We start from the raw sequence: 25,770 nt of genomic DNA, 5'->3' as shown, positions 1-25,770 counted from the left end.
CCCTCGTAGCACTTTCGGTTATACCAGATGTTGATATCAATTTCATTATTTTAAATGGAATACCAAGCATATTAAGACGGCTTTGAATTTTACTTATGATTTTAGGTAGACATACATAAGGCTTTCGTACTTCCATAATTTACCGTTTCTATGGTATTAATTTTCTTTAAAAGTAGTAGCACAGAACAGTAGGTAGCGAAAAAGCATACCTATTTTACCGTATGAAAGCTGGAACAATAATATTTTCAGGAGAGATAGCTGCACCCTTAAGCTTCCCGTCCATACTTTCAAAATGAGTTAATTATATACAGGGTGAATGATATTTATTGGCGGACTTGGTTAACTTCAAACAATCGTAAGTCTATTTCTTGAAAAGGAATATTCTGTATATATTTTCACAGCTTTATACAAAATTTTGTTCTGTTTCGAATGGTACTATGATTCGCTAAACCCATCTCTAGTTTTCAAATTACTTACTGTGCCTTGTGAAAGCTACTATCTTACGAATATAGCTGTAAAATTAGCAGAACTTCAAAACAAATACAATAAGTTAATTGTTGTCACTGAAAAACGCATATTGACAGTTTAATAATTAAATGTTTTGATTTTCAGTGTCAAGTATTAAACATTATCTTTATTAAGAATGAAAAATGAAAATACTTATTCAAATTGAGAAGAATATTAAGCAGTCATTTGCAATACAGTAGACTATAGATAACAATAGCCAATAAAGCAAATAAACAATCAATAAAATAAATCAGAGCCGGACAAATTAGACTTTTGACTGCCAGGTGCTCCTCAGATATAGCCAAGAAGCTCCTCATTGCTCCATTGTGAGTGCGAGTGAGATGATTCTTTCCTTTTCTTATCCCTTCCATTTCGTAGGTGAGTCCCCTCTTCCATAGCCGAACCCAATACTATTGCAACCGTATTCCGGCATGTTACCTCTAAGCTGCGGGAAGATCATTAGAAAATTTTCGTAGTTATTATTTAAGTTGCAAGAGAGGCTTCGCTCGTCTACGAGAGGGCTTAATATGGTAGTGGAAGAGAGAAGAAAGGAGGCAGCAATATGGGTCTGTACTGCTTACTCTCTCGTACTCATTGAAGGGTACGGAGTGACCCAAACTAACCTCAGCTAGCAGCTCCTACGAAGTTAAAGTTTGCCCGACTCTGAAATAAATCATTAACGATATCAGTTGAAAATATATAATTTGAAGGAGGATAAAATTCTGTATAAGGCTATGAAAATATATACAGGGTATTCCATTCCAAAAAATAGTCTTACGACTGTTAGAAGCTAACCAAATTCGTTATAAAATAGCTAACACCCTATATGTAGTTAATTCACTTTGAAAGTATGGACGGGAACTTTAAGGGTTCTCAAAATATCATTGCTCCAGCTTTCTTATTGTACAATAGGCATGTTGTTTTGCTATTTACTGCTCTCTGCTATTTATAAAAAAGAAATAATATCTCGAAAACGGCAAATTTTTGAAGTAGAAGAGCCTTATGAAAGTCTACCTAAAATCATAAGTAAAATTAAAAACCGTCATAATATATAGGGTGTACATTTTAAAATAATGAAGAGCATACCCAATGACGCTATTGTACAAATTTCCAAAATTTAAATCGAGCAAGCTTCCGAAATATTCTAATGGATGGTCACCGTAAGACACTCTGCATCAGTAATTGCGCAAAATTTACAAAATAATATAATTTATACCTTAAAATTCCTAGAAGGAAACCTTGATAGTATTAATTCATAATAAATTTTTAAAAAATTATTTATTGCGTACTAGATTCTTTCAATTTGATCAGTGTAGTTATTCGCTACGCATCTACTAGAAACGTTCGGGTGATTTGACATAACTTCATTTTAAAAATATAATAGAGTAATTAATTAATATTTCATATTTTTGAATTGATTATTTAATGTTGAGGCGCTTTCCTGAGCTTCTGAGTTGTAATCAGGAACGAAAGTTTTTTTATTTTTCTTTCTTCTTTATGAAAGATCTCTGAATCACAAAATGCTTATAAAAGAAATTTAAAAAATTAATTCCTCAAATTAAGGAATAATTCTGTTAAATTAAGCAGGAAAATTTATTACTAAAGATAGTCTTTATAAATTTACGTGTTAAACTTTTCTATTTGATATAATTGTTTAAATTTTAACACTGTTGTCAATGAAAAGGTTTTAATCATAGATAAAATTTATTGTCATTTCATCTTAATGAAATTTCGTCAGACTGTCTTAGAGTAAATTAGTTTTTCTGAAAAATCGAATAAAATGCATTACTTCTACTTTTGCGTTTATTTACATCTTAGAAATTGAAAGCAAATCTACAACAGCGGAAAATATGGGAGCATGTATGAAGATAGTTTATTATAAGTAGCTATGTTGACTAATGCAGGAATATTCTCGTAAATTTTGACAACTTCCTTATAAAATAACACAAATGGCGCGGTAAACGTCATCTGTAGTACAATGCTACATTTAGTATCTAGTTGCTGAACTAATCCACGGCGTAGCTCACCACTACGTGATAGGCAAGTTACCAAAATCGAACAAACAAATTCGAAGTAGTCAGTGTTGCCAGACGAGGATCGTGATTTCGATCCTTTTGGATCTCATTAGCGCGTCTGGTAATTTCGACAGAACACTGACCACTTCGAACTACTTTATATTTTATATTACGATAACAATTCTTTTTATCACAATTGGTAATTTGAAAAGTATGTAGTATTGCCAGAACAAAACTATTATCGATGTGCATTTTGTACCTATGCGACATTTCTTTAGAAATTAATGTTTCCTGTTATTGTTCCAGAGATTTTCTTCTCGTCGTTATTATTCAACATACTCTTTGAAACAGAATTCTTGCGAACAGACATACATTTAGCAAAGGGCCCCCTCTCGGCCATCCATCGTCACGAACTATTCATTTTGCAGATCATCGACAGTATACTTTTTCTAAAGATGCTTATCAATGAGGAAATCGTAACATCTCTAGATTGAAAAGGTTTGTAGTGAATGTCTTTATGTTTGTTTCTACTTCCATCAAATCTTTAGTACCCACTACTACACTCCTTTCGATAGAGTGCATAACTTCTAATGCTATTACCAACATCAAAGTACTACATTTAAGTCTCTTATCTTCCATGCATGTCACACTCTCACTATTAAATTTCTTCGAATGCCTTTGTGGAATACTGTTTACTAAAACGCATGTTTCTTCGTAACTGAATTTTCTTCTTTACATTTTCTAATGGTGTGGTTCTATACTTTAGTCATGTCCCATATAATAAATTTCAACATGATGTGGTAGATTTTCCAAATCCATTACATAATCCATTTATGCGGTGTACAATATATATTCAGCATGCTACTTTTCTAAACAATGCTCGTAAGTTATCTATGTAACAATGATGTAGTGTAATGAAGCACACAGTTATAATTTCCTTAACCTGTTTGTTTATTACGTAAGTGCGTAATGAATTAATTACTTAGACGTAAGATAATACCATAGATGGTGAAATATATTTATCTGTAGTGCCTATATGTACTTTAAACAAGCAGATCCATTCGACAACTTTAATTAGTCATTGAATAGCAACACAGCCGACCAAATTACAAAAAGTAAAGATGCACTAAGAAATTACGTCAATTTTTATAGACCAATGTATAGTTGACAGCTTGGTAACCAATACGAAAAGTTTACCCAAAACTACAGCGTGAGAAGTCAAAAAGGATGCAAATTCATTTTAGTTTGAAAGCGAAGAAAGTTTTCTACAATTCTAACACACTTTGTAGTTGTAGAACATGGTGTCCTTCAAAAAAGTGAAAACTTAATAGTGAAATTGGAATTAAAACAGATAATGCACAAAGTAGGTTTGTCTATTTTAAGTAAAAATGCATGAGTATAACTCTCATCTAGTAACATCTACCATATTTTTAATAAATGATCAATTCAGCTACAGTGTGCGTCTATGCTAACAGGATAAGTTTTATTAAGAAAAGAACTTATAACATTAACACTGTGGATTCAGAAATTGCAAGGCGTTATGTTGTCTATTACATTCTGCGTGACTGTAAAATATCCTTAGAAGTCTTCATTGGATTGACAGCCTGAAGCTAAAGAAATGAAGACTTGTTATCTAATTTTGAACTGAAACTGTAGTACATATGTACATACATTATACTTTTATCATTCGGTCGTACAGACGCACAAGCCTATTTTTTTATCTTTTATCGCCTAAAAACTTTTAATTTATAAGTCAGAGAGTTCAAGGCGATATAGAGAGAAGAAAGAGCGAAGAAGTGATAAAGTGTATATATAGTGATGAATTATTAACTAATTGATAATAGAAGTGTTATTTAGACAGTAAATTGTTAAATAATAGTAGTGTGAGGAGTTTGAATACGTGTCAATATTTACTTAGTCGCCCTTTTATTATAAGTTATACAACAAAAACAACTTGGTACATAAACTTTTTGATAACTGTAAAAAATTAAATTTATTAAAAGAAACATTAAAATGTTGATGTTTTAACATCTAAATAAAAACAGTGGAACAGTACCAATAAGTGTTTTCTTATTTTGTTTTTAATTTCATACAATTAAAAATACTTCATCCAGAGGTACGCCAAAATACAATTACGATTACTTTTGATAATTGTTACACCTAATGCAATAAATGTATCCATATATATTATTAATAAAATAACAGAAATGTTATTTCTTTCTGAGTAATTTTTTTCACTCAATAGTCATTATTTGAAATAAGTAACTCATTGTAATGCTAATGTATTCTTCTTAAAATCAGATTATCTTTATAGAGTGGTACTAAACAAGTCGTTTTGGACACTTCTTCTGAAAATCCCAGCAACAGCTCAGTGGGTCATCAAGAACTCTATACCTTATGACAGCAACCATCACGACAGCGTAGGTGTCAGTCTTCGTTGAAATCCACATTGTACTCCCAGAAATCGAGAGATGAACTTTACCGACAAAGACAACTTCGTTTACCAAGTTCATTAAGAATTATTTAGAATGTTATATTGTTTAATAAAATACATAATTATACAATATTTAATTGTTTCTGCCTTTTACTCAACGAAATTTAATGAAAAGTATAATATTGTCAAAACCTAAATTCAACCATTATCCTAGAAGGCACACCTGTGTTTTCCTAATACCTAATAAGTTATCGAAGTGGTTTAAAGTTAATACCTATCAATATTATCTATTATTATTGCACAATTATATAAAAAATTTTGTTTTGAACGAATAGCTTTTAATACCTTTAAATTTCTCAATAATACATTAGGTTGCAGTATGCAGTAAAGGAGTATTTATTTACCAGGTGTAAGATCCAATAGATTCACATATATCTTTAATTACAATACTCGTACATATGATAATTATTACAATCGTAATGATATATTAGGAGAATAAACGAAGTGTATACTACGGGATTTAGTTAGAATAAAGGGGAGATTTCAAATTCAAATTACTCACTAATTGCTAATCATATCTCACATCAAATGAAAGATACTACTCGACTAAAACAATGCCCCGTTTGATGTGCAATTGATAATTAATTCAATGTAAACAAAGCGACGCCAAGGATCAAGCACAATGTCAGCTTACCTTTATAAATGCTTGTCCAATGACTTGAAGAAGTTTGACAATTTCGCCAAAGAAGTGAATTTAGTTACACAGCAATTATAGCCAAAAGCTTAGTCAGCTGGTTAAGTACAGGTCATCACATTAGCGGAACAATTGACAGAATAGAAAGAATGAAGTCAATAGTTCACCAGTTGACACCGTATTGCTATGTAGCTACGGCGGTTATATTGGATTTTGAAATTTAGCATCACATTGCTTATATTTAATTCATTATCAATTATTCAAGAAAACTAGAGATAGGGGCAGTACCTTTATTATTAGAAAACTATGAGTTATTTGACTTTGGTTCTATTACCGTTTACCTTCACAATCATTACCTAGTTTAATTAGAATTCAATTCATATTCAGGCCTAATGGCATATAAATCAGTTGTACATTATTCTTCTTATGAAATTATATTTTTTTAGCATGTGTTTACCTTTTAAAGATATATATACTATTGTAGTTCAGTCACGATTTTGATGCACACATATTTTTACCAAACACTTGATTTGTGTAAATGACAACCGCATACTCTTATTCGACGGATATGCAACTCAGGCATTTTTATGTGAACAGTAAATACAAACCAAACATAATTAATAAATGTTAATTGCTATAGCTCCCACGTTTTAACCCAAGTGATTGATTGTTAATGACACAATTTGCCCTACGCAAACAATTTTTAAGTCTCAAATTGGAAAGAGATATTACCTTGTTCCAAAATTTCACCAAATTTAGTTCTGTCATTGCTGATTTAATAGGAACAGTTGCGGTGTTTAATGAGATGGACAAAGTATCTTTTTTGCTGCTTACGTTATCAAGTTCTTATGATGGGGTGATTACAACACTGGACAAGATCATATTAATCTTGCATTTGTTAAAACATCGCCTCCTTGATCCTGAAGTTAAATGCAAAGCAATGATGGATCAAATAGTATGAAGGTGTTAAAGTCCAAAGTATCTCCAGTGATACCAAAAGCAGGTGGGAGTGTTACAAACCAAATACGACACACAAGTTAAAATTCAAGAAAATGGATCTAAAGAAAACGTATTATAATAGAAATTACAATATTTCTACAATCCACTGTGTGATCATTTTGTTCGGCAGAATCATGTTAAAGCTGATTTCCGTTACTACAAAAGAATACTATCACATCAACTAAGTAATATCAGTGGAAATCAACGTACTCGAAAAATCAATGTTGCTTACAGTGACGGTTTTGGATTTATGGTTAGCTAAAGGAGTAACACTAGCATTTACTAATTTCTAAATAGCAAACCGCTTGATGATGTTCTTGATCTTGTTCATGTATCAGTTACTGACAGATTATGTGAAGCTTGTATTGAGGCTAAACAAGCGCGACTTCCATTCAATAAAATAAAAAATATAGACCTTATTAATCGACCTATATATACAGAGTGGTCCATCAAGCGCGCCTTGCTCTCTGGCGATCTCGTCGTTAAAATTGGAAGAAAATGTTTCTGGTCAAATGACCATCTGCGAAAAATAATTTCAGAGATGGCGGACTTTCGGATATACCGGAAGTGTACATCAGCTGCCTTATTTTAAATGGAACACCCTATATATTATTGCATTTTTGAATTCAGCATAGATTTTCATGTCCAACTTGTTAAGCATAGTTTGTGCGGTATCTTTTTGGAGTTATTTAGTAATCTTTAGAAAATTTGACGTTTGTAGTACCTTACAACAATTTTAAGAACTCGACAATTATACTCGGTAAAGAGATGCGGCTGTCACTGTTGAAAAGAGCAACAAATGGACTTGGTTTTCCATCTAAAAATTTCTTTCACATTAAATCTTTACACTAGTAATGTTCAAATTTTAAATATTTCAAATATCAATAGCTCATTTTTTTCAAATGGAAAGCTATGTTCATTTTAACATCGTTGGATGCAAAATTAAATTCTCTTTCGATTTTATTGAGGCATATTAGGGTCTACGCTTAACGGTTTTCAAAACAATTGCGATTCGTTAATTATTCTGTAATGTGTAGAGAAAACTGATAGATCCTAGGCAGCATGGGTCCATAGCCGAAAACAAATTCTTTCATGTTTATTCGAATTATTGATAAAATTACTTAAACCCAACACAACACAAACAATTAATGTCATAAAAGATTGCCGTGACTTCACGAGCAGAATTTTCTTAAAATGAATTATTGCCAAAGTGAATAAAACTCCGATATAAACAATACTGGGAACAAACTTTACTTACAATGAATTATTAAAAATGAAGATAAACGGTTTATATCAACGTTACACATTATTATTATATTAATAATATACAGGGTGTTCCATTTAAGATAAAGCAGCTGATGCCATCTCTAAACTTATTTTCCGCAGATGGATCATTTGACCATGAACATTTATTATTGGAAATGTTTTCTTCCGATTTCAACGGCAAGGCCGCTAAAGAGCAAGGCGCGCTTAATGGACTACCCTGTATAATCCATTCTAATGCATGTGATCCTATTAAATTAACAACTGTTGATAATAAAATTTCATTGATGCAATAACAGATAAAGCACGTGCAATGTTGGACTCTGCAGATGTACAAAAATCGTTTTGAGAAGAATTAGTATTAACTGCAACATTTCTAATAAAAAGGTCACCCATAAAAGAAATAAAAGTAGTTGTTGCAGTTTTAATTTTGGATTTTGTTTCTATCGCTCAGTATTATTCACAAATGTTGAATATAATTCATTTTATTACACCAAAGGAATACCTACAATTTAAATATTCGTCGCGATAAAGTTACAAGAAATAGTTTTATAGAATGTTATGCAAATAGTACCTCTCATATAATTACAGTGTCGGCATAACTACAATAGATAGGGTCAATATCAGTCAACAGTCGCACTCACCCTTTTTTAATTTTATGACATTCTGTCCATATTTTGCAGGTTCTAGGAATTCAATTGCTCCAGGCAGGGTATCGCCCTGTTGGGTTTTTGCCCATACTTGGTTCTGCGAACGTGTTTTCCTTTGTTGGTTTGGTAGGTATTGGTGGTGGTGTTACAATAAATTCAACTTTGTCGCATATTTTTAGTTAATTACGTTTTGTCCTTCAACTTGTTATGGAGCGTAGAATGCGAGAATATTATAACTGTTAGGGACGTCATTTTTGACGAAACAAATATCAAGGTCAAATGTCAAATAAAAAATTATTACTCTGGCAACTGATAAATTAATTAATTTAATTCTTATAATTCTTGGTTTGAGCACAAATTGTGAAGAAATATCAAATAAAACTCAGAAAATAGAAACCAAGTTCGTAGAAGTACCAGAATTAAAAATTCAAGAAACCGAAATATACTGAAGATTTTTACGAAAATTTATTAATACACCACGTATTTGTTGAATAATCGTAGTGTAGTAACGGTTAATCATTTTGATATTCAGAATATGGATGACAGAATTTAATGGGAGTTGGCAATTAAAGACGAATTAAATTCATTGCACTTCAATTTGGACTATTGTATCGAAAACCTTAGATAATAGTATAATAAGTTGTTTGTAGGTATTTGCAATCAAGAAAGATACAAATGAAAATCCTACGAAATGTAATGGTCGTTTGGTAACAAGGAATTTTAGTCAAAAATGGTTTAAAGATTATGATGAAACCTTTGCACTACTTGCTAGGATCTCCACATTTCGTATCTTTTTAGCATTCGCAAATCAATCTTCTTACCCGTTAGATGGATTTTAAAATTACTTTCCTGAATGGACATTAACAAGAAAAAAATTATATGCAAATACTAAACGGACATAAGCTGCACCAGGTCATGTGTGTAAACTTAGCAAAGCACTATGCAGCTTTAAACAAGCATATAGAGCTTTAGTATGGAAATTTAATTATTTGATGAAGGAAAGAGGTTTAAGTACTCGACGTCAACAGCAGTTAAATTCTGTAACAGTACCTGTTGAAATAGGTGTAGTGATTGACAGAAATTGTAGGAATCTAACCAGTGAGCAGAAATGCAAAGTGCAACATCTACCTTGTCAGAATGCCGACGCCTTTGAGACTGACAAGAATGGTAGGATACAGACCAATACCGTAAAACACAAGAACAATACCGGTAATGCGCAGCCTATTCGTCAAAGACCTAGACGATTGCCCCTGGCCAAGAAGGAAGAAGAAGAGCGAATAATCCACGAAATGCAGGAGACCGGCATAATTGAACCATCCTCAAGTCCATGGACATCACAAGTCGTATTGGTAAGGGCGAAAGATGGGACAACCCGTTTTTATGTGGATTATCGACAGCTCAACAACGTAACTAAGAAAAGCAGTTATCCACTACCACGGATTGATGATACCTTGAACATGCTTTCTGGCTCGAGAATGTTTTCCACACTCGATTCACTTTAGATGCTGCCGACAAGGAAAAGACCGCATTCATTTCGAAAGGTTGATGGAGAAAATCTTGAGTGATCAAATTGGAAAGACCTGCTTGGTACACTTGAATGACATCATAGGGATTGGAAGCACTTTTAATGAACACCTGCAGAATTTGCAAGCGGTATTCCAGCAGTTACGTGAGGCCAATTTGAAACTCAGTCCGAAAAAGTGCTACCTTTTCCGCGAAGAAGTTTCTTACTTGGGACATGTTGTATCAGCGAAAGACGTGGCCGTGGATCCAGAGAAGGTAAAGGCCGTGAAGGAATGGCAAGTGCCTGAAAATGTCCACGATATAAGAAGCTTCTTGGGATTGTGCACGTATTATCGTAGCTATGTTTACGGATTCGCCAATATCGCCAAACCTTTGTCACGCTTAACCGAAAGTGACCTCAAATTTCATTGGGATTCGGATTGTCAAACGGCATTTGACACTTTGAAGCAGGCTTTAATCACAGCCCCGTACTGGTATATCCTCGGCCCAATGGAATGTTCATTTAGGACACCGACGCCAGCAATGTGGGAATGGGAGCCGTTCTTTCACGGTTACAAGATGGTCAAGAGAAGGTAATCGGCTATTTTAGCAAGACGTTATTAAAAGCCGAAAGAAACAACTGAGTCACTAGGCGAGAGATGCTGGCTGTAGTCAAAAGTGTAGAAAATGTTTATAAATACCTATATGGACGAAAACATTCACCCTACGCACCAATCATGCAGCTTTAAAGCGGCTTCTGAATTTCACGAATCCGGAAGGCCAGGTAGCTCGATGGATTGAGAAGCTACAGGAATATAATTTTGACATAGAGCACCGGCCTGGAACCGGACACAAGAATGCCTATGCACTTTCCAGAATATCTTGTCAAACAGACTGCAAGCAGTATGATCGAATAGAAAGGAATGTAGAAGCAATTCGACGCGTCACGGTAACGCTGACGAGTGGTTACCTGAAAATATAAAACACGATCAAGAAAACGACCTGGACTTGAAGAAGGTGATGGAATGGAAAAGCGACGGAAAACGACCAACGTGGCAGCAGATTTCTTCCTGTACCTAAGTACTACAAGTTTTTGAGGATGGCATCCTGAAGCGTGTTGTTAAAAGTTCAGATGGAGAGGAAGATAGGAAGCAACTGGTTATTCCTCGAAACATGTTTAGAGAGGTGTTGCGGTACCTTCATGATGAATCATTAAATGGCCATTTTAGAGTGAATATGACGCTTGGGAAAGTTCGAGAGCGATTTTATTGGGTGAACTGTAAGGATGATATAATTTTAAGCATTTGGTTTTTTAATAGAGTTTATTTACACGCGGGCACAGATTAATATTTACACAAAGACAAAAAAAGAAATACGGGGAGACAAAAATATATACAACGGACCAAGAAATATATACATGTACACGAAGACAAAATACAAACACAAACAAACGAATATACAAGGGAAAAAGAATATATACAAGAATAGAAAAAAATAGAATGTATATATAACAAAATAACGACACACAAAGTCAAAGGAAACGCACTTACTCGTTACTGTTGATCGACACTAAGTCGCGGCACGGGGATCACGAAGAAAATTGGTGGTTTGGTGGGCCCTTCTCCCTTGCCGTGTGTCGGTGGGATATTGGGACTGATTTTTTTTTTGTTTTCGTGGAGGAGAGGAAATCTTCAAAAGACACCCGGCCGCCCGCGCGACCGGGTAGTGTTGGATTCATCCCGGAGGACGCCTACCGACTAAAACTTCTCCTCCTCAGGCCGTTCTAGGGCCGCGAGGCCCTCTTCAGTCGCATGGTGTTGTTCTTACTATTTGTGTAGTATTTTTAGTAAATTGTGGGCGTTGCCCAACAGGTTTAGGAGTATTTCGCCTGGAGTTGTGGCTCCTTTCAGGTGGTTGGCGAGGTTGATTATTGCAGTTTTGAAGGTGGTCAGGTCGATTTTGTCAAATATTGTTGTTGTTGTCTCTGTTGTTGAAGGGTTTTCCGTTCTTGGCTTTCCCGCTGTTGATTTCGCATACGATATCCCTTGTCGGACGGTAGACGCGGTGGCCTTGGTTGAGTTGATGGGCTTTTGTGTCTTTGGCGTCTTCGTCGTGAAGGCTTTGCAACCCCGGTAGCTAGCGGGGTGTGGCCCTTCGCAATTGCCGCACTTTGCTGGTTCTTCCTTCGGCTTCGTGCATTGGGAAGAATGGTGAAGGTCTGCACATTTTACGCATCGTGGTGCCATCTTGCAGTTCCTTTGGACATGTCCAATGCGCTGGCAGCGATGGCATTGCGTGGGTCGTCGTAGTTGGCGGTACAACTCAATTGAGACACGTAGGTGGCAACATGTCTTGATGCCCTTCACTTTGTCCTCCATTTCTTTGGGCGCGATAATTAGGACCAGGGGAATCGCCTTGGACCGGCTCTTCATCCTATGGACGGTTGTATCGCTTATCCCTTTTCCCTCAAGGTCGTTGGAGACGTCGTCGCATGACAGCGAGGTGGGAATACCCTTCATGACGTATTTTATCGGTCGTTTACGGTCGCATGTATAGGTGTAGTAATAGCAGTCGATTCTGTCCAACAAAGCTGTCAGCCTGCCGTGGTCTTCTTCGGTGCAAGGTTGTATCCTAACTCCATTTTTGGTGCTCGTTGCATGGTCGAAATTTACGTTGTTTAGTTGCAGCTTCTTACGTATTTGGTTCCAGTCTTCATTATAGTGAATGATCACTGGTGGGATTTTGAGTTGGTCCGTTGACTCGCAATGTAGAACTTCGAAGCTGTTCGACGTTGTAACCTTCGTGGCTGTTCTCTGATTGTAGGTCAGCTTTCTCGTCTTTTTTCCGGATCTCGAAGCCTTCGTCTAACTCCATGGTCGACTAGTCTTAAAAAAGACTACTTTTTGTCGCTGAAGAACTCTAGTATCGAGTAATTGTTGTCGACCGCTGCTGTAGTAGATGTTGTTGTCTCGAAGTTCGAACCGGGAGTGTTGGGACTGAGGTGAGCACGGTTATTTATACCAACCCCAGCACCGAGCAAGGTTTGGGGAAAAGAGGGGTTGATAGTGGGGTGTGAAGAGTAGGGCGAAAAGCAATGAAAAAACGAATTCGTCTTTAACATTACTTTCGCGGCGGAAAATAAGAAATAGAGATCGGGAAGCGATCGAGCAGAGGGGAAAACATAGGGTTGAAAAAAAAGAACGCTGTTGTGAGATAAAAATTAAGAAAGATAGAAAATGTAAACGTTACAGCAAGAAAGAAAACCTGTAAAGGAAATAATAAAAAAAAAGAGTAAGGACATAAGATGGAAACAACAACCGAATAAGTGAAAAAATAAAAAGATTATTAAACTAAAAAGAAAACGAAAACATAATTATAAGTAAAATTATAATAGAAGTTAAAAGATGAGAATTGTACAGTTGGTCGGTCAACTTGGCCGGCGTTGTTAAATTTGGAGAATAAATTTCTTACAAGTTCACGTCCGTATCAAGGAAGATGTCAAGAATTGGTGTAAGAGGTGTACCACCTGTGCCGCGAGTAATTGACTAAGGGCGCCAATGCGTCAATACAATATCGGTGGCCCCTTCGAACGAATCGCAATCGATGTGGCGGGTCCATGCCCAGAGTCCGAGAAAGGTAACAAGTACATCGTGGTCGTTATGGACTATTTTACCAAGTGGGTTGAAGCCTATGCCCTTCCGAACCAGGAGTCGGAAACCATAGTTGAGGAACTGGCGAAAGAGTTGATCAGTCATTTTGGGGTGCCATAAACCATCCGGACGTTTTCCAGAAGGTTCTCAAAAGTAAACAAAAGAGTATTTAAAGGAAGAGACGATTGCCGAGAGAAGAAGCAATAAATTGACCATTGCAGAAGTGACTCCAGAATTGACAGTGATAGCAGTGAAATAAATTACGCAGTGGATAGTGATATATCAACAGTAGTGTAAATAAATAGAATAATTCATTTTTCAATTCATAATTGCTAGTATCTATAAATTTTATTAGCATCCTATCCGTCCGCGTGCTCCAAATGCGACAGTCAATTATCGAAGGTTGTTGCCGACTTGAGCTGTAGTGGATACAGCTGGTTACATAACTATATGTATCATACAATGTTAATTGATTTTCAAGCATACATAACTATATAGTAGTTCTTTCATTTTTTGGATTACTGACAGTTACTAAGTAATATGTGATAATAAGAAACTCGTTATGAACTTGCATGTCTTGACCAAGTGCTAGGATCTGTCCTTACAGAAACAATTTAACACTAACATGCAATTAGAGGAGATGACATCCGGTTTTGACTTGACCTGAATACTTGCACGCTTACATTCAAATCACAATTTACTATCACTATATGGGGCTATTCTACGCAAAACATCTGAACTCACATGTTGTCTTTGTCCTCTCTGATATTGTCTATCTTCGCTTTATAGCCTTACTTTAGATAGTCCACTAATTCCGACTTTTCGTTTGGTTCTTCATCTATCGCCTTGATTACGAGTTGTAGCAACCATAATATTAATTTACCTTTCTCTTGCGCGCTTCTCAGACCCACAATCACTCTAACATAATAGCATCGTACTGGGTGCAGTATACCGGCTTAACGCGTCAACGAGTTGCGTATTTTTCACTGACTAATGACAAATTTTATAACTGAACTCCTCCAAAAATGCAAACCGCCTAGTTGCCTGTACACACAAACGTTTCTTCAGGGTCAGGAAAGTCACTAACCGCTTTGGTTTCCCTTTCTGATGTATCGTGTTTCACTTTGCAAATAGGAGTATAACAGAACCAAGTGCGGAGATTTGGAGAATATAAACTAGATGCAATAAGGAATCGCATAGTGAGTTCAGCAGTGTGGTCAATGGAAGAAAATAGTTTTAAGGAAACCATAAATAATTACAATTCGAAAATGGTCGTGTGTAAAAATTGCCCACGTGGGTATGCATCAAATATTGAACTTAGATAAATGCACTGCAGATAAATAATGTAAACTACAGATAAGCAAACAAATTACTAATACACACAATGCTTGGATGCCTATTATGACAAACGAATTCATAATCAATCCTAAAACCGGTCAGACACGCAGCTCCACTCTTTCCTATGCTGTGCTAATCTTTGCTCTTCTCTAATCCTTAACTATTTGTGAATAGTTATCTAATATAAGTCCACTTCACCTCATCTTACCTCCTGCGTTTCTCATTTTTTTTTATTCTACGACGTCTTCAACTAACTCTTCCTACCTGAGAAGGTGCCTTGCCTTATCTCGCCTATTTCCTATTGACTTCCATAGCGCCCTCTGTTCTGCTACTCCTAATATCTCCTCATTTTTAATCTTCTTTATCCACGGTATCCTCATCAGTCACCTGTAACATCACATTTCGAACGCTTCTAGTCCCTTTAACAATATTTTTCAAATTCATAAATTAAATGTTTGCGATCATAGAAGTTACTTCTTTTTGATAAAGCTGACTCAATCCTGTACTATCCTCTGCCCTATATCTCTGCTGTGCCTTCCATCCTGAGTTATCTGACCTCCTAGATACCGAAAATCAGCCACCTCTAGTTTTCATCTTTACCACTTCCAATTTATTTAAGGCTATCTTTAACTCCTCCTTTTCACATGCTAATACTGCTGTATCATCTGTAAATTTAAGAATATTAACCTTTTGCTCTTGTATCTTTAAAGTTGTCCTGAACTGTAGTAAGTAGTACTTATAATAAGAAAGTGTAATAAAGATTCCTGATAACCGAATAAATGAGGTGATAGAGCACTCTAAAATATGAAAATTATGTAAGTGTTTGTATATTCGTAAAAAACGTAGTCGAAATTACAGATAATTTCAATTCCGGCCATAGTATGGAAACACGACCCGCAGTGTCGCATTCAATCAGCTGGTAATTAGCAACGTCAGTGTGGTACTCGTTTTACATTTTTGCTCATGTGTTGTTAATTTGTAAGATTAGATTAAGTGTGATCTAAGGTTTTTATGTAAACAGGCAACCTCTTTAACCTTTAAACCTTGTATGATACAATGGATCTGCCAGTTCAGTAAAAAACATCAATCATTATTAATGCAGGTCAGTATATTACTGTAAAGCAGTCGTTAACCATAATATGACATGATTTTTAAGTACGGGTTTAAACCACATCGCCTCTGTAGCACGAAAAGAAAGTGATCTTCAAACCAGAAACAGCAGGGAACATTGGCTACTTTCATGTGATGAGTGTGGTAAACTGTAAAAAGCCAGTTGCTTCATCCTTATCATTTGCACAGAGTGTATGCTTGCTTGAAACTGCAAACGGATGTGTCGGTGTTTTCTTTTATGGGGTGTTATTCACAGGCAAATTTGTTACACGGGACGAAATTTTGAATTTTAATTATCGACACAACGCAAATCTGCAAGTCGTAGGTGCATCCTTAGTGATTTCAACAATTGTTTTCAGGAAATGTGTGGTGTGAAATTTTTGAAGGCTTATTCGACTTTTAATTATTTACCACCAGCGTATATCAGTGTTATACTTTTGCATTTCTTCCTTTTTAAGTACATTTAACATCTTGTCCCATTTTACATTGTCAAAAGCTTTTCCTAAATTTACGAATCCTATGTGAGCACTCTTTCTTTTTTCTATCGTTTTCTGTATTATTAGTCGTAAAGCTACAATGGCTTCTCATGTTCCTCTATTTATTCTCCTCCGGGATTTTCTTCGTCTCTTATATGTGACAAACTTGCCTTTAGCTTTTTGTCCGCCTGTATCCCATCTATATCTAGTGCCTGATTATTCAATCAAATTATTTTCTCATTGTAGTATATTTTAATTCACCTAATTCTCCTAATTTTCCGCACTATCTTCCCTCTCCAGTATATCTCCTAACCCTTAACCTGCGTATAGGTTTTCTAAATATTCATTCTAACTGTCTCCTTTTTCATCATTTCCTATCAAAATTATACCTGTCTCTCTTATTATATTATTATTACTGTACTCTGTTTCTCTAAACTTCCTCCTAATTATATAACAAGCCTCATCCGTTTTACCTACTTCAAACTTTTCTTCTACTTCTTTACACCTCATATCATTTCACTTTTTCTTAGCTGCCCTACACTTCTTAATTATTTTGCACTTATATCTTTTTTGCCCTGTCTGTCTTCTTCTTGGATTTCCGCCTTTCTTCTATTAGTCCTACAATCGCGTTTATTATCCAGGATTTCCTACTTTCGTTTTGTTTAAGAGCAAATATATCTCTAGCTGCGGAATCCAAGTACATTTTAATGAAGTTCAATGTTGTTTATACGTCCCTGTGATTTGTTTCTCCTGCCTTCTTTAGTGCTTTGTCTGTAATTGTATCTAACCTATCGCTCGTTTTGTTACATTTTAGTTTTTCTATATCATCTTTTTCATAATTTTGAATTTAAGGTTAGTCTTCTTAACTGCTATGTTAAGATAGCTATCGATATCTGCTCTGTCTCTCCGTCCCTGTCATTCGTTTCTCCTGCCTCCTTTTTAGTGTCTGTCCTTGCATCTAGCGTTTTGTTACATTTTAGTACTTCTAAGTCAAGACGTTTCCTATCCTCACCTCTTTTTCATAATTTAATTTTGAATTAAGATTGGTCTTCCTAACTACTAGGTTATGATCACAGTCCCTTTGTTGCCTAACAAGAATGTAATCTAATTGATATTTTTCTAAATCAGTTGGCATTATTCTAACGTGATGGTAAAATGAAGTTTTTGCCATGGTTAAGTTATGTTCATCGCAAAATATTATCAATTTAAATTGCTGCTGCCCTGATTCGGCTTTAATGCGTGTATAAATAAAGGAATAAGCAAATAAATAGTTAAAACGAGCTGTAAGAAACAGTCTACCACGCTTTCAATTATTTATTATAATTACTATTCTATACCTAGGTGTATTGTGCTACTATGTTTTTGGGAATTCATCCACCCTCTTCGATTATTTGTCAGAAATGCATGGTTACACTTAGAAATCTAACTTGATAAAACTCAAATCAGAGGTGAAACATCGGTATTACTATAATAGAACTTTTTACTCCTATTTGGCTCTGATTTCTTTTTTTTTAACATAAACTAAAGGGGAAGATACTACTTAGCGAAGCACTTGACATCTTTACTTCAATGATAACTTATATGCACAATACTTGCATTATATTAATAATAAAACGTAATATATAACTCTGGGGAAGTGAAAGTGGAATAGCAAGTAACAATCAAGGAAATACGAATCACCCATATGCGACTTATAAACGTAGGGATGGGCCTGAAGTACAAAATTAGCAAATATTTAACTGCAATAAAACATTTATAATAAGCAATCAATAATAGTAGGATTCAAGGAAATGATTAACAGAAATAATCGTTCGTCTCAACCCATACATTATATAAAAACAGACTTTATGGAATAAAAGTAGATACCAAATAAAAATGAATTCATAAATAATAAGGTGTATATAATGAGTATTGTAATCGTAGGTTAAATATTACGGAATCAATAAGCATATTTTTAATATTTATTAAGTGATAAATATATATGCTTTGGCTTCAAATACGGCTCTATTCATAGTTTCNTGTCTGGAATTTCTCGAATTCTTGGTTATTTCGTCCCAGTCCAACTGCGATAACGCGTTTTCCGCGCCCGTGAAGTTCGTCCCGTTGTCGCTGTACATCGTGTTTGGCCGACCACGGCGTGCGACAAATCTACGAAAAGCCTGAATGAAACCATTGGTAGATAACGAAGTAACTGCTTCTAAATGAACAGCCCGAAATACGGCACACGTAAAAAGGCATATCCATACTTTGGTCCCATCCCGTAGATAAAGAGGACCCGCCATGTCAACCCCGGTAACTTCAAATACTCTTGCCTCACGAACTCTGTCCAAAGGCAACGCAGAGGATTCCACTTGAAACGGTTTGGAATTATATCGTTTGCAAGCATAACATTTCCCAAGCGCAGTCCTTATTGTACGTCTTCCACCCAAGATCCAGTATTTTTCTCTTAATTTACTTAAGATACCCTGCACACCCAAATGTGCACAATCAATATGCTCTTTCAAAATAAAAGCTACTAAAGAATATGGAGTATTTACTTTCTTGTACGTATTAATTCCTGACCTGTTAGAAGAGAAGAGAGAAGAGTGTTGAACATTAGGTTAAAAGTATGTAAGAAGAACAACATTTCTAACTATCGTAAATGAGTAAAATATCATCTTAGGCAAAACAAATGGAAAATATGTCAAACATCAGTCGGTAAACATTACATAACAAACAATAAAATTATTCAGCGTGACAACCCAAACCTAACTTCATATCAATATGGAGGTGATGGAAGATGGTAATCTGATGGATAAGGTCCATATTTTAATTCAACGGGATCTGAGTTACTATAAGGTAGGTTTTTATCATAAAGCTTTCTTAAACAGAATGCTATTTATAAAAGTCATTATCTGAAATGCATTTGAATTTTAATTTTTGAGATTATCCATTGGTTGCTCCTTTTTGGTTTGATCTTGTGGTAGTAGTTAGTCGTAAATAATCATATAAGTTCCTATTTTCCTACAACGCTTTTCCTTATTATGTGAATTTCCTCAGGCACTACAAAAACAGTTACAGTTAAGTAAGGTGATATAAATAAATACATAAAATAATCACTGATCAAGATAATGGAATTAAAACTAAGTTAAAACTACAAACAATTTACTGAAAATTTAAGCAACAGATCGTTATCTTTGACTATCAGTATGATCTTATTGTAGATTTTAAATTGTCCCATAGAAAATAATGAAGATACTATATAAACACTTGAAATTGAAGTGATAGTTGTAGGATAAACTAGGAACAAAGTAAAAACAAAAATTTCTGCATTATTAATCTACTATGATTAAAAAAAAGATAAATTGTTTGTAAACTTAAAAATTTTTGTTTATTTTTCTCAATGAACTGTGTGTTTTAAGAAACAATTGAGATTTGACGTGTTTGAGACTCAAAATATCTTTTAAAATGGCTTCAGATAATTCAAATGAAATGTCGACATCACCAAGACCTATAGTTGCCAATTGGCAATTTTCGAGCACCAAATATTCGATTTTTTGGACGTGGTTTTCATTGATAGACCTTGATAGTTACCCGAGGCGCTATTTGCTTTGAATTCGTTTTCGGCTGTCATTATAAATTTTGTATCACTTGTAAACATTTTTTTTGCTACACGTCCTCATCATCAAAGGCCTCCTACAGCACTCATTGTTTCATGGGCAGAATATTCATTCGGTAAATAACATTTAACACAAAATACATACTCAACGAATCATAGTAAAAATCAAAATACTCACTTTTGTAGAGTTACTAAGTATCCATAATTTCCTATTTAGATCACTAGTAAAAAATAAGTGTATCGAAATAAGTTGTTTAAAATTGCAATTACCACTAGATGAGTAAGTCGATTTCCAATCGCATAAATATTCAACACTAGGCGCGCAGCATTTTGTGAAAAGTTTGGTTGTGTGATCCACACATGTAAACCGTTTTGTTTTGTCATTACTAGAGTTCGGAATATATGCACTAAAAAATAGCAAATATATGCATGCAAATATGCTTTAAAAATCGGCAAAATATGCATTAATATATGCGTTAATATAATTTCAGGATTTTCTGTCTTTGTGTGCCCTTCTAAAATGCTGTTTATGTTAATTAATTGCTTAAAACCCGAATTTTTATCGAATACAAAACTAAATTTATTTTTAATTTTACTTGCTTTAGAAGAACAAGAGTCAATTTTTTCTTTAGCAGAAATAAAAACTTATACTTTCGCTCGGCAACAGACCTCTAGTTTGTAGTTTTTCGATACATTTTGAAAGAAAAACAAAATTACTATCGATATATGTAAATTCATTTTTTACATGAGGAGTATTTAAAGTAGTTTTGCATTTGTTAATAGCCGTACTGTCGGAAGAATCAATTCTTCAATGACTTTCGCGTCTGCATATAAACACCAGTTTACACCGATCACGAAGATTCGAAATTTTATAAAATTGTACAAAAAAAGCAAGTTTATTTTGAAAACGAAGAAAATATTACAAGTGTATTCGTTGCGACATTTTGAGAGAGAGTGAATTCTGTTAGTGTATTATTAAGACTGACATTCGATATCATTTACTATAAACATCTGACAACTGGTTGTGTCTCATTCCCATATCTTAAAATAACAATTCATAAAGGACAAAACTATTTAAATTGTGCAGTCTCTCACACAACATCCTCCCACCTGAGGAACATTTTGAGAACAACAAAAAGTTTCTCATACATTACAAAATTTGAAGTTACAAGTAAAATGCAAGCAACAGTAACATATAGAATCTTACAAGAACAATAGTTAACACATTACAGAAATTTAAAAAGAAAACCTTTGGGGCGGTTTACACACACGTCCATTGCGCGTTTTAACGGGTACTCTGCTTTTTTCACAAGACACTTCCGCACTTTTAATCACCCTTCTTTTCCCTGGAACCAGCGAAGAAGTCGGGGAACTGGCTCTGGTTTCAAACGATGGCGATGTTTCGTTGCATTCTAAAGGGTAAAGAGGTTAAACAGACCTCAACAAACTTCTCCTCGAAGTCTCCAGTCTGACTAGTCGGATCTGGTTGTCCCGTCCCGGAACTGCTTCTAAATGAACAGCCCGAAATACGGCACACGTAAAAAGGCATATCCATACTTTGGTCCCATCCCGTAGTTAAAGAGGACCCGCCATGTCAACCTCGGTAACTTCAAATACTCTTGCTTCACGAACTCTGTCCAAAGGCAACGCAGAGGATTCCACTTGAAACGGTTTGGAATTATATCGTTTACAAACATAATATTTCCCGAGCGTAGTCCTTATTGTACGTCTTCCTCCCAAGATCCAGTATTTTTCTCTTAATTTACTTAAGATACCCTGCACACCCAAATGTGCACAATCAATATGCTCTTTCAAAATCAAAGTTTCTACGACATGATGTTTAGAAGGCAGTACAATAGGGTGTCTAAAATATTCACTGTCTTCTCGATTCGAAATCCTGGTCTTCAACCGAATTAATCCATCCTCTCCGACGAATGGTCTAAGATGTTCTATTTTCTTGGCGTTGTCTCCTGAAAACAGCCTAAATCGTTTTTAATAAAAATCGTTCCTCATCATCAATATTCTCTACCGTCAGTTCGCCTTTTTGTTTCTGAGAAGGATTTCTCAAGTTACGTACAAAGCGAAGCATCCTGGCGATCATCCTCACCGTCTTTGAGTATCTTGAGAAATAACACAAATGCCAGAAATCTGTAGCGTTATCCAGAAGTGTCGTTACTAATTTTTTCCGTCGTTCCTGACCAACCTCAATTTCATCTCATTGAGTTTGTCCGCTTGGCCAGCTCTCCATATTCTCATAAAGCCACTTCGGACCCTCCCACCATTTTGATTTGAGTAACTGCTCAGGGTTGCAGCCACGTGAAGGTAGATCCGCTGGATTTTGATCACCCGGTACATGGCGCCATTCAGTTGAAGTCGTTAACATACGAATCTCTGAAACTCTGTTCCATACAAATGTGGCCCATTCCTCCTGTCGCTGAATTCATGATACCATTGTGGACGAATCACTCCAAAAAAATGACTGTACCTCACTTTCCAAATTTTTTCTGACATTAGCGTACAGTCTGGCACCAATAACTGCAGCCATGAGTTCAAGCCTTGGTATTGTTAACTTCCGTATTGGTGCTACCCTTGATTTAGCAGCCAACAGGTAAACTTCTACATTATTCATCTTTTCCACTCTGAGAAAAATTACAGCGGAATATGCGTTCGTGGTCATCACAAAACGCATGTATACTTAAATGTTGGATGCCTTTTGTACCTGTACCTGTCCAAAGAGGAATTTCTATTTTCAACAAGTGAGGTAAACCCCGAAGCCATTCACGAAAAGATTTCTCAATTTCCAATTCCACTGGTTCATCCCATGGTCGCTTGCCCTCCCATATTCGCTGCAGCAACAATTTTGGTACCAAAGTGGTTGGACATGTGAACCCAATCACGTTGAATACTCGTTGCGCAACAGAAAGGATAGCCCTTTTCGTTACCACAAAATCTTACAAATTTGTGTTTTTCGTTAGAAAGTCATCACTAATCCTGAGTGTATCTCGACTTCGATGCAAACTTTTGGATATCCTAGCTATAGTGTCAAGAGAATATTCAGCTTTGCCCTCTTCACATCTTTTCCGACACTCGGCCAGATGATATTCAATGGTTGCTCCCAAAAGAAAAGAACTATTGTTGATTACAAATACAACGCGTTTATGTCGATATGTGATCTCTTTTCCATCAGGATCTACCCATAAAAATTTCAGAAAATTGCGATCACTCTTATTCAGGCTGATTTGTAAAATGTCCGCTATTACACCAATCGGATTCTCTTTAAACCTTAATAGTATCGAAGGTATCAGTTCGATCAAATTTGCCCCCTTCTCTAGACATTGATTTAAAGAAATTCCATTATTTTCTCGGGCTGACGCATCAAAGACTGGTCTTATTTTCGTTGTTAATTTTCTTTAATAACTGGACGATGGGGAAGATAATGACCTTGACTATGGGAATTGCCTTCCTGGGCATTTCATATCTGTTGAGCCCCCTTGTAGTTGGTTGATAAGGGAGGATATCCCTCTAACCATGGCAATCTCACCTCATAACATCCTTCATAATCTGTTTTTATTGTATCCAGGAAAAGTTCCTTCGCAGCAGCGGCTGTCTCATCTTTTGATCTTTTTTCGGAAGGTTCTGTGATCCCCAATAATTCCAGTTCCCATAAATTACTTATCGATGAGTCACTGACCAATAAAGATAAAGTGACCATAGCCATAGTGGACTCAGATTTGGCCAACGGTACTTTCCCCATTATTGTCCAACCGAGAGTTGTTTCGACAACCACAAGACCACACTTCAATGGAATCCTATTTCCCGTATACAGTTCTCCAGCAACATCTGCCCGTATGAGAAGTTCAATGGGTCCCGTTCCATGAGAATCAGAAATTTCAATATTCATATTTTTTAGTTCTTCCGTCCACGGCCCATAAAAAACTGACGACAAATTGTTGCAGATGGTTGGTTGATCCAAAACTTCAAATTTGAAATTGTAATTTCCCTTAAAGACATTGACTTCATAACAATTGTGGTTAATCATTTTTTCGGTCCCGCCAAACAAACAGTGCATAAGCTTTTCTTTACGTTTCGGACCGTAACCCAATTTAAGCGCAGTTGATCTTAAAATATACGATCTGTGAGATCCCGTGTCGATCAAAGCACTCACCGCGAAAAAACCGCCTTCGCATTTTATGATGATTCGTAAAGTCTGTTAATAAACATGCGGACTGGTATGATTCGCTAACGTTTTATCTTCATCACAATTATCATCCGATTTACCAGTAATCGTACTGTCTTTTAAGATCTGTTTATTTCCCGGTAATGCAGGACACATCAGCGCTACATGTGATTTGTTACAGATTACGCAACGTAATCGGCTTCGACACTTCTTCGAATTATGACCTGGTTTTAGACATCGATAGCAAGCGCCCTTTTCGGATAATATTTTCTTTCTTGCTTCAAAAGACAACTTACGAGACCCGAAACACGATTTCGATTCATGATTTCCGCCGCAAAAAACGCAATTTATGTCGCAATTTATAAAACCCGCGGCAGTCGGCACCATTGAAGTAGCTCTTTTTTCTTGTTTCTTCCTGCGACCCGAATCGTCCTGGCGAACCGAGGAAACAAAGTTTAGACCGAACGCGGCCAACGATATTCGTTGTTCATTTTCGACTTCACTTCGCAGAAAGTTCATTAGGCTCTGGAGAAGATCTCCCAAATTCTCGTTATTTTGGTCATTATACAAATTCAAAGAGACCTACGATGTACTTTGTTTCAATGTAAGATTAGCGGACGATGATCTCTGCCAAACTCTTAACAGTTCTTGCGGCAAGCAAGATTCTATAAGCGGAAATAACGTTGCCGAACATTTATCTGACGTTCCCAAAAGTATCCAATGCCCGCAACTGATATGCATATGCATTATTCAAAAGTCTTGGAAATATGCTTGCATATATGTTACATGCATTTTGCATTTAATCCGAACTCTAGTCATTACATTTATGGCACCTTATGTCACAAAGCATTACTATAGATTAATTATCATAAGGTTATCAATCCTAAGACTGGTTGGACACACACCTTCACTCTCCTATCTTGAGGTAATCTTCGCATTTCCCTAGAGCATCTCACATCCTATATAACTATTTGCGAACAATAATATAACCTAGGTCTACCTCTACCCCTCGTAACTTCTGTTTCTGCCTCTAATATGTCTCTGACTAGACCTTCATGTCTGAGACCTAACTCGGTTTGCCTCTGCTCGTTAGATTTTCGCCTCTTATTGGTCAGCCCCGCCTCCCTTTTGTGTCATGTGGGTGTTTTTTGTTCTTATCCGCCATTCTGTTAACGCTTTCCATTTTGTTAATGACGGGATGGGCGTGACATCGTCCATTTTTTTTGTCATTGTTACGTTTTTGTTGTTTTTTTAACGCCTACTGCTACACGCCGCGCGTCAAATGTTTATGTATGTCTCTGTATGTGTTTTTGTGTGCGTGTGTGTGTGTGTGCGTGTGTGTGCATGTAATTAAAA

The 25,770-nt window shown here is 35.8% G+C and overlaps 2 protein-coding genes across 2 annotated transcripts in view; both read left to right on the top strand.

Annotated features, from left to right (window-relative positions):
- Positions 1-5,000, top strand: part of LOC108736200 (dopamine receptor 2) — a 121,522-nt gene extending 116,522 nt beyond the window's left edge. The window contains exon 5 of the mRNA XM_025977712.1: positions 4,837-5,000. Coding sequence (XP_025833497.1) covers positions 4,837-4,923 — 87 coding nt within the window. The 3' untranslated portion in view covers positions 4,924-5,000. The remainder of the gene's footprint in view (positions 1-4,836) is intronic.
- Positions 5,001-19,402: 14,402 nt separating this feature from the next.
- The window catches only part of LOC108736195, a 121,651-nt gene continuing 115,283 nt past the window's right edge, over positions 19,403-25,770 (top strand). Inside the window, exon 1 of the mRNA XM_025977711.1 lies at positions 19,403-19,477. Coding sequence (XP_025833496.1) covers positions 19,403-19,477 — 75 coding nt within the window. The remainder of the gene's footprint in view (positions 19,478-25,770) is intronic.

Source organism: Agrilus planipennis, unplaced genomic scaffold, assembly GCF_000699045.2.
Source record: "Agrilus planipennis isolate EAB-ADULT unplaced genomic scaffold, Apla_2.0 scaffold125, whole genome shotgun sequence".
NCBI classification, from domain to species: Eukaryota; Metazoa; Arthropoda; class Insecta; order Coleoptera; family Buprestidae; genus Agrilus; species Agrilus planipennis.
Note: the sequence above shows the minus strand (reverse complement) of the source record. Positions and strands in the feature narration are given on the sequence as shown.